Source organism: Colias philodice, chromosome 19, assembly GCF_061535455.1.
Source record: "Colias philodice isolate Cphi_HAF_F1 chromosome 19, ilColPhil1 Martin Lab GWU primary, whole genome shotgun sequence".
Taxonomy (NCBI): Eukaryota; Metazoa; Arthropoda; class Insecta; order Lepidoptera; family Pieridae; genus Colias; species Colias philodice.
The window spans coordinates 4,624,295-4,639,138 of NC_143104.1; the positions used below are offsets into that span (position 1 = coordinate 4,624,295).

Consider the following 14,844-nt stretch of genomic DNA (forward strand, 5'->3'; position numbering starts at 1 on the left):
AATTGTATCCTCATCAAAAGAATGACAGTGCAAAAAGAAAATGATATTGTTCCGATAAAACTTCCCTACTAAATGTCGGTGTAACTTTGATCAAACGCCCTTTAATGTAAAGGTTAAAGATAGAATAAACGTTTTATAGCCGCCTCTATAGGCGCTCAGAGGGAATCAGGCAGATTTGAAAAATAAAGAATTAATTATCTAATGAAAGTAGCATAATAACCATAGAAATCTAAATAACAAGACACTAGAAGTCGTAAGCGTGCGTGACCTTGTCGCCACTCAGGTGATTTGCACATCACCAGTGCATTCGTCACTGTTCAGTTGCTCTGGAGACGTATGAGTGTATACATGGTGTGTTTCAGCAATTCCCATTGCGGAAATTCTTCCACAAGTTGTAATTATACTTATAAAGGAATAATATTTCATCGGAAAATATTTTTTTTTAGAAATAATGCCGTTTTTCCTTAAAATTATAGAATATTTACAAGTATTACGAGTGTCACCATAGTAATCGAAATAACAATGAATGACACAGTCTACCATTCTTATTATCACGTTTGTTCGTATTGGAGCAAAAAGTCTCATATACTTAGGGATGTTATTCTAAAATAAACCGTAAATTCGTGCGTTAGGATACATATTCAAAAGCTTAATTTAATAGTTAAGTTAGTTTTCACTAAAATCGAGCTGTCCAATAAAAGGCATAGTTTACTTGTGTGTACTGTTTAGCTATCGGTTTGAATGTGTTGATTTTGGCGACAGCGGTTTTTATACGAATTATGACAATAAAGCACTTCTATGTGTCTTGTTATTTAGATTTCTATGATAATAACATAAAGCAGTGAAGGGGCGATTAGCGCATTAGCGCATAAATATACTTTCTATCTGACAAATTAACAGAGGGGATTATGTTGTTATAAAACAGAGAAGAGGGAAATTTAAAAAATGAAAGTTAATTAACTGGGAAGAAAAACAATACTAAGAAAATTCATGCACAGTTTTTAGTTCCTCTATTTTAAAAATATGTAATGAATGGGTATAATTCATTTAGTAGCTACTGATCAAACACTCTATTCTCTTCTGTCATAGAAGCACACTCACAAATTATTCGAACATCATTGTTTTGTAATAGCACAATAGTAACCGCAGTAATGAAAGCTTCACGCCACACAACATGTTAGCAGTTAGATGTACGGTATCGAAGGAGATACTAATCACGATTCCCCGATGCCTATGTTTCTAGCTAAAGTACACCTGCCTACATCGGTGACCCAGTTTCCAAGCGAGCCTCCGCAAAAACAGCGGAATTTACGGAATCTGCATTCTTTAATTACGTGGCCTTTGGTGATCGCTTTAGCAGATACAAAGCTCTACACTCGATACATAATTCAGATTATAAGACATTGAAGATGATTGTCATCGCATATTCGCATAATCCGTTAGCAACACAAGAAATAATACCTATAATATGAATGGGGTGTATACTCATCAGAACTTTATAATATAACTTTGGTATAATGAAATCAATACATAGGAGTCAATTCATAATTATTTCTAAGCGACTAAATTTCATTTCCAAAATACGTTTCAGGCAAGACCCTCAATTCGATGATAAGCTTTCCAATTAATAGAATATCACGTCGTAAAGCAATTAATTACCCGCGGAATCATTTTACCGCTTCCACGTCATATGTTATTATTTGTTTCTCCGTAACATTTTAAAAGTTATATTTATTTTTTTCAAGATAATTAAAAACGTGAATAATAAACGTGTGTCACACTGACCTACATAAGGCGTCAAAGCACAAAGTTAAATCCACAAGCTTACATTTATTTGTATTCAACTGCTGTGGTCGCGATTACGCGTACCTCATTGATCGTGACGTATTTATTGTCGTAATGAATTCCTTGTTTCCTTTTTTTGAGACAAACATTTTCAAAATTCAGAATAGTATTTCATTTATGTTTAGTTATCTCATCATGTCATATATCTATATAATATTAAAGATCATAGGTAGTAGACAGCGTTGATAAAAATAACGAAACTTTCTGAAACTTTGAAGATAACTTACACAAAGCCAAGGTAGGTATCTCAGCTGAGTACAAGTTATTTCAGTACTTTACTTTGTGTTTGTTATTATAAGAACGATGTGGACGGGAATATTTATCTGATTAAACGAATATCTACAAGTATAATTCAAACAGCATAAGTAACATAAACCTATACCAAAATTTTACTCGTAATATATGACGTGTTTATTTATTACACTAACAAAGATACACAAGATCGTACACGAGGAGATAAAGAAGAGAAAAATTTGAAGGTTCGTGTAGTATTAACAGGGTGTACTATAAGTAATAATGGCGGGCCACGGCCACACCGCTCCAGAGCCACTCGACTCGTGGCTAGGTCACAGTAGCTCATATTATAATAGAACCATTGTAACAAAGGAACAAGTATGCAATAATTCTTCTAATAGCATACTATTGAGGGCTTAATTGTATCGATGGACAGAAGAGAACCAATTATTATGATAGCGGATTTTATAAATTTAATATTTTAATTCTTAATGTTAAAGAATACCACAAATGCATTCAACCGATAAATTTAATGTTTCTGGCTTAATGATGCAAAAACAAATTTATTTTCGTTTATTTTTGACGACTAAAATAGACTAAAATGGATTTCAGGAGAATCGTTTTATTGAGATACACATGATAGGCATTTTCATTGAAATAGCAATTTAGACTGCGTTTTAATTGTTTTCATTTTAGATATGTAACTAGTGTATCGTTTTCGAATGATGTCCGTTAAAAAAGTTTATTTAGTTGGTTACAAATGTTATAACATAAACTGAACAAACTTTATACCTAGAGTGAGAGAAAATTTCAAATGAAAATATCACTGGGTCAATAAAATAACATTGTAGTAAAACTTAGCAAAACATAGAACAAATAAGAACTATATTCTCAATGCTCAATCGAAGTAAATATAACCCAGCAACCGCCGTCGTAAAAAGGTTGTCCTTATTAGAAATATAAAATATATTCTGAAACTGAAACTCGCAACGAACCCTTTCAGATAGCGTGTGTATATTTACATATGTTATTTGCGATTGACGGTCCCCTCTCAACAGTATTACTTAGTTTTTTCCCCACTTTACAGATTAGCAATATTTTAAAACATTTAATACATTAGATACACCTACAATACAAACAATAACAACTCTGAATGAAAACAAAAATAATTGTGAAATGGAGTATCTCTATTCATTAAAAGAATGCAAAGTCGATAAACTAATTAGTATAATAAGATTTCAAATTAACAATGATTACGCCGTTAACTGAGTGAATCTGTAAAAGCATTTCTGTTATACACCTCATTAAGATGCATCGAAGTGCGAAATCAGAAGAGTCGCTAATTTAACACGAAAGCTTTAGAAACATCATTATTTATTCAACAATATAATAAGAGCGTTTTATGAATGTTTGATATTTTTGTTTTATATTTATATAAAAAATACTAGCTTTCTCCCCGCGGCTTCCTTTGCTTGGTCTTTGGAGGTTGGATGGTGTTTCGCGGTTAAAGAAACGAACCTGCAGCCACATGGGTACACAGGTATATTATTCCATAAAATCGCTTCATTGCAACGTGAAAGAAAAACAAACAACACACACCTTTGGGCTATGTAGGCTATATTACCAGTTAATTGGTAGATATTACACACCAAAAATTTATTAAAATCTATAAATTAAGTATGCATTTTATAAAATATGGCACCCCTAACGAAATTATCCTCCGTTTTCAGTTTCAATAAACTGTAGCGTAGCCGACATCTCAAATTTTAATTTCATAACTTTTCTTCGTCAAAAATACAGTTGCCTAAAATAGCAGCAACGAGTGACATAGAAGTTTGTATTTTTTGGTACACGTTAGGTCTTCCATGACAAAGGGAATGTTAAAATTGATAAAAAAACAAGGTCATAATTTGCAGCGACGCTGCGGCTGCTGTAGGTAATTGTATGAAAGTATAAAATATGCATTTTGGTTTGCGTGACAGCGTGTTACTCGCTAAATATATTTAAATACATGGGATGTTAAATGGCAGGGCTATAATGCCATGAACACGCTACGTTTCAGTAATTCCGTGAATTCACTAATTATTCATAATTAACGGTTTGGGGGTAAAATAGCATTTTGATACTTTAATGCGTAACAATTTGAAAGAATTCGTTATGGGAGAATGGTATACTTATAAAAAGACGTGTGGAACTCGGGGACTGCCGCGGTAAAGCTATTGCATAGCATGCCTTCAAGCCACACCTCCGCTCCGTGTCCGTCGGAGTGGGGAGCGTAAGGTTTTTTCGTTACGGAAACGGTCCCCGCGCTCAAGGCCCGCGATAGAAGCTATGCAATAGCTTAATAAATATGAAGATTTAAAAATATGTAATTCATCACAATCACAATCAAATAGATTTCTATAAAATGTATGTAGTTACTCCTCAATTTAACTTCGGAAACCAATTTCTATGAATTGTGTTGAAAAAGTATTCTCATAGTCAGATATTAAGACTTTTATCTGATGATATGTTAAGTGTACTTATAAGGAAATATTATCAACAAAAAAGTCGATACGAAAATCCCTTTATAAATGAAAATAGTACCACCATCTATGGAAAAAAATATAATCAATAAAACATTTCAAAATGAATAAGTAATAGCATTTTAATTGATCGAAACATGAACAATGAACCGATCGATAAAGAAACAAAATGCTTCGAATATAGACATTTTCGTCGTGCTCGACAACGTAGATAAAATAAGATGTGATTATGAAAACAAGTTTACATTTTTATGGTGTTACGGATATCCGCTACGCGCCGCGTAGCCCGTAGCGCAGTATGTTAGCGTAGACTGAGCTTTCAAAAGTCAAATATGTACTATTTTGATGTGCAAATATGTAGTGTATACTGCATTAATTGCTCGTCTATATTTCTGCTATAATATCTAGATTTTTTTGTTCTATTGTTCTACTATTTCAATAAAAATATTTAAAGTAGCTTTGCAGCAGTTTATGAATTTTATAGATGGAATTAAAGAGTCCTATAAGTCCAATGTTTAAATGAGTCCAAAATTATTTTTGTAAGAATTCCTTTACCAGTAATAAATTGTAAGACAACAACTATATAATATCCAATACTGTATTGGATATTATATAGTGTTGTATTGGCAATACACTCGTACGCGAAGTAGATAAATTACGTCATAACAATTTAAAAATCAAATATTATAGAAAACCATATTTTAAAATTAAAACGTGGCAGCCACGAGTGGCTCTCACATTTTGGATACAATACTCTAAGGTTGCCTCGGAGACGATCGATCATCGATACCGCTTTAAATAAGAAGTGATTTGAATATTATCAGCTATCTTACAGAAACTCGGCCTCTTATTCACCGTCGCGTTTCAAAGCTTTGCTCGGCTCGTCAAGGCGAGCCAAGTACCACACTTCACGACAGTTAAACTTTATATATAGAGATGCTTACCCCCGACCCAGCAGTAAAATGGCTTTTTTAGTTACTACATTATATATAAAAGGGGATGCGCATTGAGCAGTGATTTGCAAAATTCCTATATAGAATATCGAGTTACTATTTGAAAATTTTATAAGAGAAGTATTAAAATAAAACCAATGAATAAATGAATACGCCTCAACATCTATCTATGAATGTATCAGATGATTCACACGTACACGTTTACGTAAAACAGAAAGCATGCGCAGAAGTGGTACAGCTATTCATGTCAGCATTCAGCAGAAAATTTCTCCATATAGAAATTAAAGATTCCAACGGATTTTAAACGCGATTTATTCATTATATTAGTGGCCACGGGGAGCGTACGCTCTCTGCAAAGTGTGCGAAACGTCGGGAAAATAATATAATGAATAAATCGCGTTTTAAATTCGTTAGTATCTTTTATTTCTACATTTATAATACTCGCGTAAAATCAAACGCTAGAAAATACTAATATATCCATAATTCCTCCAAAATAGAAGTAGATAAACTTGCAAGCGATAGATATCTCTAGCTGAATCCCTACAGTTATTAAACTAAACTAGCCTACCACCAAGCACTTTGTTCCCGTGAACTTCACGTTATCTCGGAACACCCATACTTCGCACAATTTTCCGTCCCATTGCACATAGTCAAGTTTTTGTTTTCACGAAAAACGTAGGCTATTTCTTTTCGTATAGGGTTCACATTTATATGCTCCAGTAATTTTCCAAATCCATCCAACTGTTCAGGTGAAAAAGAAAATTTATAGTATGAATGTATCAGGTGTTTCAGATGTACAATATTATAATTTATAATTTAAAAGTATGGCTGTGTAATATTTTGGACGTGCTTATTTCTGTTCAGTAAACCTATTTCTGTGCGCCTTACTACATTCTAGACACTATAGTCGTCGCCTGTCAATAATATACTGTACAGTATTATTGACAGGCGACGATGTAAAAAAAATAATTTATATGCAAATCAATGGAAATTCCTACATTATTTTTATATTTCCCTTAATATTATGCGTAGATATGCGTATTATTTTGCGATGGTAACACAATTTATATTTCACAATGATGGCATTGTTTTAATAGGCAAAAAAGTGAAACCTCTTCAAAATGTTAAACCTTTTCGAGTCAAAATGAAATGAAACTACCCTGTGATACGTGTTATTTGAGGAATATAAATTTCCAGGTTACGTCATAAAAATTTGGTGCTACGATGGTGCTACGTGAGATATTTTCATACATTGACCTGTCAAAGTGCCTACGATGCCGTTCATATCGGACTGTCGCGATTTTATTTTATATTTTTTTGCCTTTTTTGTAAATTTTACTTTATTGTGTACGTTCGAACATTTTCAAAAGCGTAGCTATATTTATGGGTACGCACGATTATATGAAATACACTTTCGAAGTCTTCAACATTGAATTAATATTCACTAAACCACTAAGCAGTTCTAATTTTATCCACAAACAAAAGTTGAAGAACCAGAAAATGAAATGCAGTACTTAAATTATGAGAATCTTCGCACCAGTAGTAAATATTCATATAACACAGGGAAAGTGGCATAAAATGCCACTTACCTTAACATGCCACTTACCGAGAGCATTTTAGTTTTCAAATGGCTTGTGTCCCTACTGGTTGAATATGAAATAAAATAACGAGGAAAATACTTTGAAATATTTCCAACAATAAGGTGGATATCTTATATTTGAAACTTGTATCAAAGTTCAAAATATTTGTGTAGTCCTTATCACTGTTACATAAACCATGCCTATATTCATATATTCCATTTCTTGTACCTATTTTAAATTTAAATAGGACTTATTATTATTCGCATTTTTATATAATTTTTCGTATTGGTTTAATTATTTATTTATAACTAAAGGAACCATACTGGCACAAGGTACTTTTGAAATTCAGTTTAAAGATTAACAGTTTTTTTAAGGATTATTGACAATTCTAAACTCAATAACAGTAACGGCTAATAAACTTTGATAATGGTAGATTATTACGGTATAAATATATGTAGGACGATAAAAACGACGTAGGCAACTTTTTATCACGAAAAGAACAAAGGGGAGAGTTATGGAGATGCGTATGTGATGAACGGCATTAGCGCGTTAATATGAAGCTACGGGTGAAGAGCTAAGTAGAACTAACGACTTAGTACTGTATTTAATTAATGAGAACATAATCTAGGTCGCATATGAAATGACGAAATGAGTTGAGGTCGAAAAATATAACGATTTATTTTAAAAGATAAAATGCCTTCCGGTTACACTATACCCGATTGATTAGGTCACCCTTTCCATAAACAGCTATAGACGAATTTTTTATCACTATACAACCAAAATATTATCAAAGAGTTTCGATTATATTGCTTGATTTCTCTAAAAATTATTCGCAACGACTACCCACTGATACTAAAGTTTTATTGGCTACATAATACACACCCTTACCCCGACTACGGTCTACGTTCGACTATTCAGACGTAGAATGCTGTATCTAGAGGATTGAGATATAAGTACACCTATAAGTGGATATTGAGCACATTCTAAACTCTCTAAAGTAAATAAGAAATACTTTTTCTAAAATATTTTACTATTACCAATCGAAAATTTTCTATAAATGCGAAATAGTTTGATATTTCAGATAAGAAAATTATTCTAAATTTCATATTCTTGAATTCACAAATTGGGTTGTATTTATTCGGGTGCTACGCAATTGTAACTTTTTGTCGAACTTAATAGACAGACATATAAAAACGTATAAAGCAACAACAACCAAAACAAATTAAAGGAATGTCCAATAATTCAAAAATATACTAAAAATACTGTGAATTACAGAATAAGAAAATTTAATAAGAATAAGATAGCATTATGATAGAACATGATTGTTATAAAGCGTTCGTACTTCATAAATGAAACTATCTGACTGTTAACAACTTCTCTTTGTGTTAGATTCGTATTTTTTGTTATGTAACCACATAATTGTTCTTGAATCTCTATTAAAATATTGTTCCTTAATCCCCATAAACTAAACTTTCATGATCATAAAAATCAAACAATTTGCAAGTAAAATATTAATGGCATGTATAAATTCTATCTTTACTAGGCGTACAAGGAAATTAAATGGTCCCAACAAGACTTGAAAGGAGGTCTGCGCCCAGGAGATCAAACTACGGCAAGCCAATTAAATTTATGCATTATCCTGGAGCCTGTGAAAGGATATTCGAGATAAACCAATCGCCGTTCGCTTTGTCATTGGATTAATCTTCAACACAAAAGTTTCTCAGTAGAGGTTGATTTAAATCGTTATCTTATTTGATTACGAAAATATTCGGGTCTATTGCCTGATAATGAATTGAAAGTTTGTGTATTTCAATTTATAACAAGCAAGAGGTAAAATAGTACTTAGAATAATAATTCTAAATAAATTAATCAAACAAAGTTATCTAATCTCTTATAAGGTTATAATCTATTCTTTGTAGTGAAAAACTTTGCAACCAAGTTTCTATAATATCGCAGAGAAATATTGTGTGATATTTTAAAATGTTTAAAATATGTAGCAACTAACTAGGTACATTGTTAAGGCTGTTTATTGACGAATTAAAACTTTAAACTATGTATGTAATTTGATTAGATCATAGTGTGTAATTTTTGTTACAAAGCCTATAATTGTGAGGTATAGGAAGAGTATGAACTTATGTTTATGTGTGTTGTGTATCCATTTCATATTTGAAGAAATCTAATACCGATGAATAAGAAAATAATATTAATAGTTCTTATGAGTTATATCAATATCGTGCTCCACTGTTTCATTTAAGAAATAATCCAATAGATTATGTAATGCTTACTAAGATATTTTGACTGGTTTTACGTAACAGACGTAGACTTTCTCGAGTTAGGTTACAACTCGAGTGGATTTAAATAAAATAATGCTCAAAGAAAGAAAGATTAAGTTTCCAGTGATAATAAAGGTTATCGTGATAAGATCAGAAACAGCAATTATTAGCCAACGTCATCAAAAAACATCAAAGAGAATCTGATATTCCTTTATAATAGTAATACCAATTATACCGCAATCATGAAAACCATCATAAAAACTACTGCAAAGGTTGGATCGATGAAGTGCTGGAATGTGCTTGACAATAGTCGGCTCCTAGAGCCTGAGCTTATGATTCCAACATATATTTATATCGATGACGTTGTCAATAATTACAATAGCAATCGATAGAATAGGATATAATAATGTCGGGTGGCGCGGTGACGGCGGCGGCAACGGCGCGGTGGAGTGCCGCAGCCAGCGCGGCGTCCTTGCCGCTGGTAATACGCGCGAGTCACGCGACAGAGGTCGATAGCGGCCACAGGCCAGTCTCCTTCAATTATTCAGCACGCGACCACCACCGCCACCGCCATCGCGCCAGGACAAAGGCGCGCACTGCGACACCTACCGGCCCACCGCCGGCCCGCCGCACCGTAGCTCCTTACAAAAATAAAGCCAGAAGCGACGAAAGCCAAAACGAAGCACACTTAACGCTTATCACTCCAAACCTTATCCGTTCTCGTTTGTGATGAGGTTCGATAGCACGCGCGGTGGTCGCGCGTTACGTAAAGGGCGCGACGAAGCGCGTTGCGCGTGTTTGCGCTCGTTAGGCGCGCTCGCGACAGGCGCTCGGAGTAAGGTCGCGCGCGAAGTGCCGCTACGAAGTTATGCAACGCGCCGCCACCGTCGCTCGGCCGAGAAAATCGAACGCGAGGGGCGCAGGCCTGTGCGCGCGCAGCCGCATCGATACCCTCCGCCCATAGACCTACAATTACGAGGACAAGCCTTAGGTAGGCGACCTCGCTCTGCGCGCTTCTGCGAAACTGTAATGGTCACACACAAGTAAACGTCTACTTGAAATGTAGCTCATGGACGATAGGTCGTGTGTGTGTAATACTACCGTCTCTGTTTATCTGCAAAAGCGATATCTGGCAACAATCGCGCGAGTGTAGCGCCGTCGCCCGCTCGCCGGCGCCGCAGCGGCCGTCCTGTCCGCTCGCAGACGAGCCCGCAATTGACATTAGCCGCTGCTCGTTACGCATCCGGACGCGGACGCACTGAGCTTTCATAAACCAACAAACTTAACGATAAACTTGTCCTCCAACCGTAAATAATTACTGCGCGCGCCTTAAGTTTGTATTAAGTATAATTATATTCAAAATTAATAATGTTTAATAGTAAAAGCTATAAAAATTCGTTTGGAGTTAGAACACTATTTTGTCCAAAAAATTGCAACTTTATCAGTTAACACTTCACGGAAATACCTACTTGCTTGCTTGTTAGAAACTTAGGTTCTTTAACTAGCTTCATTAGGTAATTAAATATATTACAAAGACATAATACCTACCTATATAAAAATTGAATTGAAATACAAGGCAAACAAAGTCAAAGTTGTTCTTTTGTTTGTTTCAAAGTTTCCTACATAAATAAAATGCAAAAAAAATTCACGACCCTTGTGGATTATTCTAACATCTTCGTCTGGCCCAACTCAGACAGAACGTCTATTGTATAAATCGAACTACTGACCTTCCTTTAGGAACGCAAGCGCGTAACCATTACGCCAAGGAGTGAAAGTCATCTAAGTTTATATTATGTATAAATTTAATATTTAATGGATGTAAAAAATAAAAAACGTATAAGTATATTGTAATAAATAATTTAATGTAATAACGTTGTTTTTTTACATCCCTTTACACCTAATACATAAATGGAAGTCATCCTTATAACATTATGTAATAAATTAAATAATATTATATTTGCTAAACTTCTAATACAGTAGTTGTAACGTTTATAAATTCTCAACCACAGTTCTCAACCTACCTGATATGAACAATTTTTTTTATTAAATATCCAGTAGGCTAAGAATATGTTGATGTACATTTTATAGCGATAAATAATTAGAATGTCTTGTCAGGACCCCAGAATAACAACAGACATAAAGCAACTTGATGTGTTTATCTGAGGTAATTGAACTTCGGCGTACATTTATAGATAATCTATAATTATTAAACAATGAGAAACATCAATTAAAATATAATATAATTATATGTCCTATAATAAATATAAATTGCGTCTAAATAAAATATAATAAAACGCAAAACATTTAATATATTATATTAGAGATTAGTGCTTACCAGTAATTTTACGCAGAAAACTTTTAATTAAAAAAAACAAAAACAATTATTTTACCACACAAAAGCCAGTCTTGATTCAAATGTGCGTTATAGAACTTTACAAAGTTCTTTAGAACTGCACTAGAGGGCATTGTCTGCACTGTCTTAAAAGGTTCATTGTAATTCATGAAGTATGAAATTTCTCTACTAGAGGCTACTTTTATGTAACCACAAATTAAATAAATCATTATTAGTAAAAAACTATCAATTTTTTTCTTATATGCTGTGTAAAATATAATATATTCATATTAGCTAATACTAATTCTTAATATAAAATGAATTTTCTCTCATTTATTACTTTATAGTTTATACATAATACATCAAATTGAAGCACCAAACACAAAATAACAATAAATGAAATATAAAATGTATTCATGGTACAATTTGCAGATAATATTTTTTCTAATTACATATTCAGTTTTTTAAATATACTTCAATAGGAAGGATAACAATCACCTTGATTAATTTCCAGTTTCCACCACCATTCACCCACAATAATTTATTAAAATTATCTATCACTACATATAATTATAAAACCAAGTCGTCCGCCATCACAATAAACTTAATACTGCACCAATTTTAATTCTGTATCCACCAATGGTTATACTTTAGACCGAAAGCTAGTTCACTATAAGGGTGGAATTAACTTCATCAGTTGCTCTAATTGTTTCTCCAAAGAGTCTCTCTCCCGTCCATTATTAATAACTAAATCCCAACTAACAAAATCATCCAAGTCACACTCAGACACTACATCATCCACCCCACTTTTGAATTGATAACCTCTTTCTTTCCTTGTTTCTTCATCTGCGTCTAATCGGATTGTTCTTATAACATCTCCATAATTCTCTTTGAACCATTTAATATCTGTCTTTCTTCTTATATCACTAACAATCCATATCGGCTTGTCTTGCGCTGTAAATTTGAATTCAAGAAAGAAACCTTATATATTAACAAGCACTTACACTATGTAAATCAAATCTTTTTTGTAGTAATCACTGAAGCAATATTCTTTTCCATTAGTAAGCACAGAAATGTTATTGGTAATTATCTTCTCTATATCATAAGTCTTGATATATTTAAAGAAGATAGATGTGTTTATAAAATTCACCTGTTCAAGAATTGGGTCATACAATTATGACCCAATTCTTGAACAGGTGAATTTTTGAAATATAAATTCACAAGTAAAATTTAATAAGAGGCCAAATGGACGATGTATTTATTATATGTAATGTAACATCATAATAAACAGTATAACATTTATACCAGCCAACAAGAAATGTAGAATAACAGATTTTGATCTCATATTCTTAACTTCTGTATTGTGGAATAATAATTATAATTTTTCCAGTTTTAAAAATGTATGAAATGTGAAAGCATAATAATACAACTTTTTATATTCATAATTCACTACACAGTAAAAAACTACAAACCAGTTTGACATGCAGCTCTGCAGAAACAACCATAATCTTGTTCCCGCATCTTATCACTCCAATTGATCAGCTCAAGACGGTACTGCTCTTTGTATGCGCTATCGCTTAACATCTCATTTAAATTCAAATTCAACTCCTTCGCCCAGTAGCTTTTTATAGGTAGAGATATCTTTATAACTTCACACTTGTCTCCCAACCTGAAATATGTTATCTAATATGATTTACAAATTATAAAACAATATCATTTTTTTTTTCGTTTGTACTATTTAATTCATAACACTTTTTATTGAAGTATGTAGGAATATAATTATTGATATAGTTACCTAGTACGTTACATAAAATGTATAAACGTAGGTAATTATTGAAAGGACAAAAAAATACATTACAAAACTCTTCACGCGTAATTTATAAACTACCTTTTCTGTAAATTATCCGTAAGAAAATCCTTTCCACATTTTCTTTTGCCACTAAATAATAAAATGACGAGAGGTGGCATTTTAAATAAATTAACTCTCTAAAAATGTGTCAAATTTGTGTCTTATATGAAAAATATTCAAAAAAATATAAATTTTGATCACTTTATCAAAATGTAATTTTTTAAAAGTTGAATTTTAATTGTAAAAACACGACAAAACTTTTGATTTATTGACAGCCGACGGGCAAGTGCCAAGTTGGGTGATTTGACAGAATTAACTACATAATTACCAGTTTTGTATAAAAATCTTACACTTAAATATTATGATCTAAGAATAATAGAATAATCATATACAGTTTAGGTATTCTTAAAAGTTACATGTATTCATTTCATTTATAATGATAAATCTATGAATATTCAATTATGTACGTTGTATTTTAAACAAAAACAAGTAAGGAGTCGGAAACACAAGCGAACAAAGCAAACAATTTATCGGGAAATTTCTAAGCGCTGACAACATAGGAGGCGTGCTGTCATCCTTTTAATATTAGTTCGCTAAAGTGTTACGAGATGACTCTTAAGCCGAAATTTATTTTAATCAAATAAAACCTAGATGTCACTACAAATTATGGTATGAATAAAATACAGCAAAGTCTAATAATTTCAATTATTATACAGTACTATAAGAATCACATAGCATAGCTTACGGACCGGTCTATATATTTGGTCGCTTAATGTTTTGTAACGTTTTGTAACATCTTATTACCTATTACGAACTGTTGTTATTTTATCATTATTTTATTATTGAAATTATTCTTACAAATTATTACAATCACTTAAGTCTAAGTCCCACAAAACTGCACATGCAGTTTGTCTGTGGGTATGTTTTGTTAATTTTATCGTTGAATTTACGCTTTAGTGCAATAAACTTACTTATCAACATATTATTTTAAATTTTAATGTTATACAGGCTAAGTAAGTTCATAAAAATCACTCAATAAGATTTTGACGTGACAACGTCTTATAATTCGATAGAGCTGGTTGCACGCACGAAAAAACATGACTCATGCGGCGTTACCTCGCTCTGAGGCGTTCCATGTCTTGAGGCTTGAAGTGGAAGCGCGAGCGCGGAACGAGCGACAAAGAAGCACAATCGGACGTTGTCATGTTCAACTATCGTCAGTAAACCGACTTTACAGACAACCAATTTTTTCG

General features: G+C 32.9%; 1 protein-coding gene across 1 annotated transcript; it reads right to left on the bottom strand.

The window, feature by feature from the left end:
- Positions 1–11,939: 11,939 nt before the first annotated feature.
- On the bottom strand, positions 11,940–13,874 carry Pmvk (Phosphomevalonate kinase). The gene is made up of 3 exons (XM_089707691.1): positions 13,631–13,874; positions 13,215–13,411; positions 11,940–12,696 (listed from the first exon to the last, which is right to left on the bottom strand). Exons 1-3 carry the CDS (start codon positions 13,708–13,710, stop codon positions 12,413–12,415), a joined length of 561 nt encoding a protein of 186 aa, XP_089563817.1. The 5' UTR covers positions 13,711–13,874; the 3' UTR covers positions 11,940–12,412.
- Between the last annotated feature and the right edge of the window lie 970 nt (positions 13,875–14,844).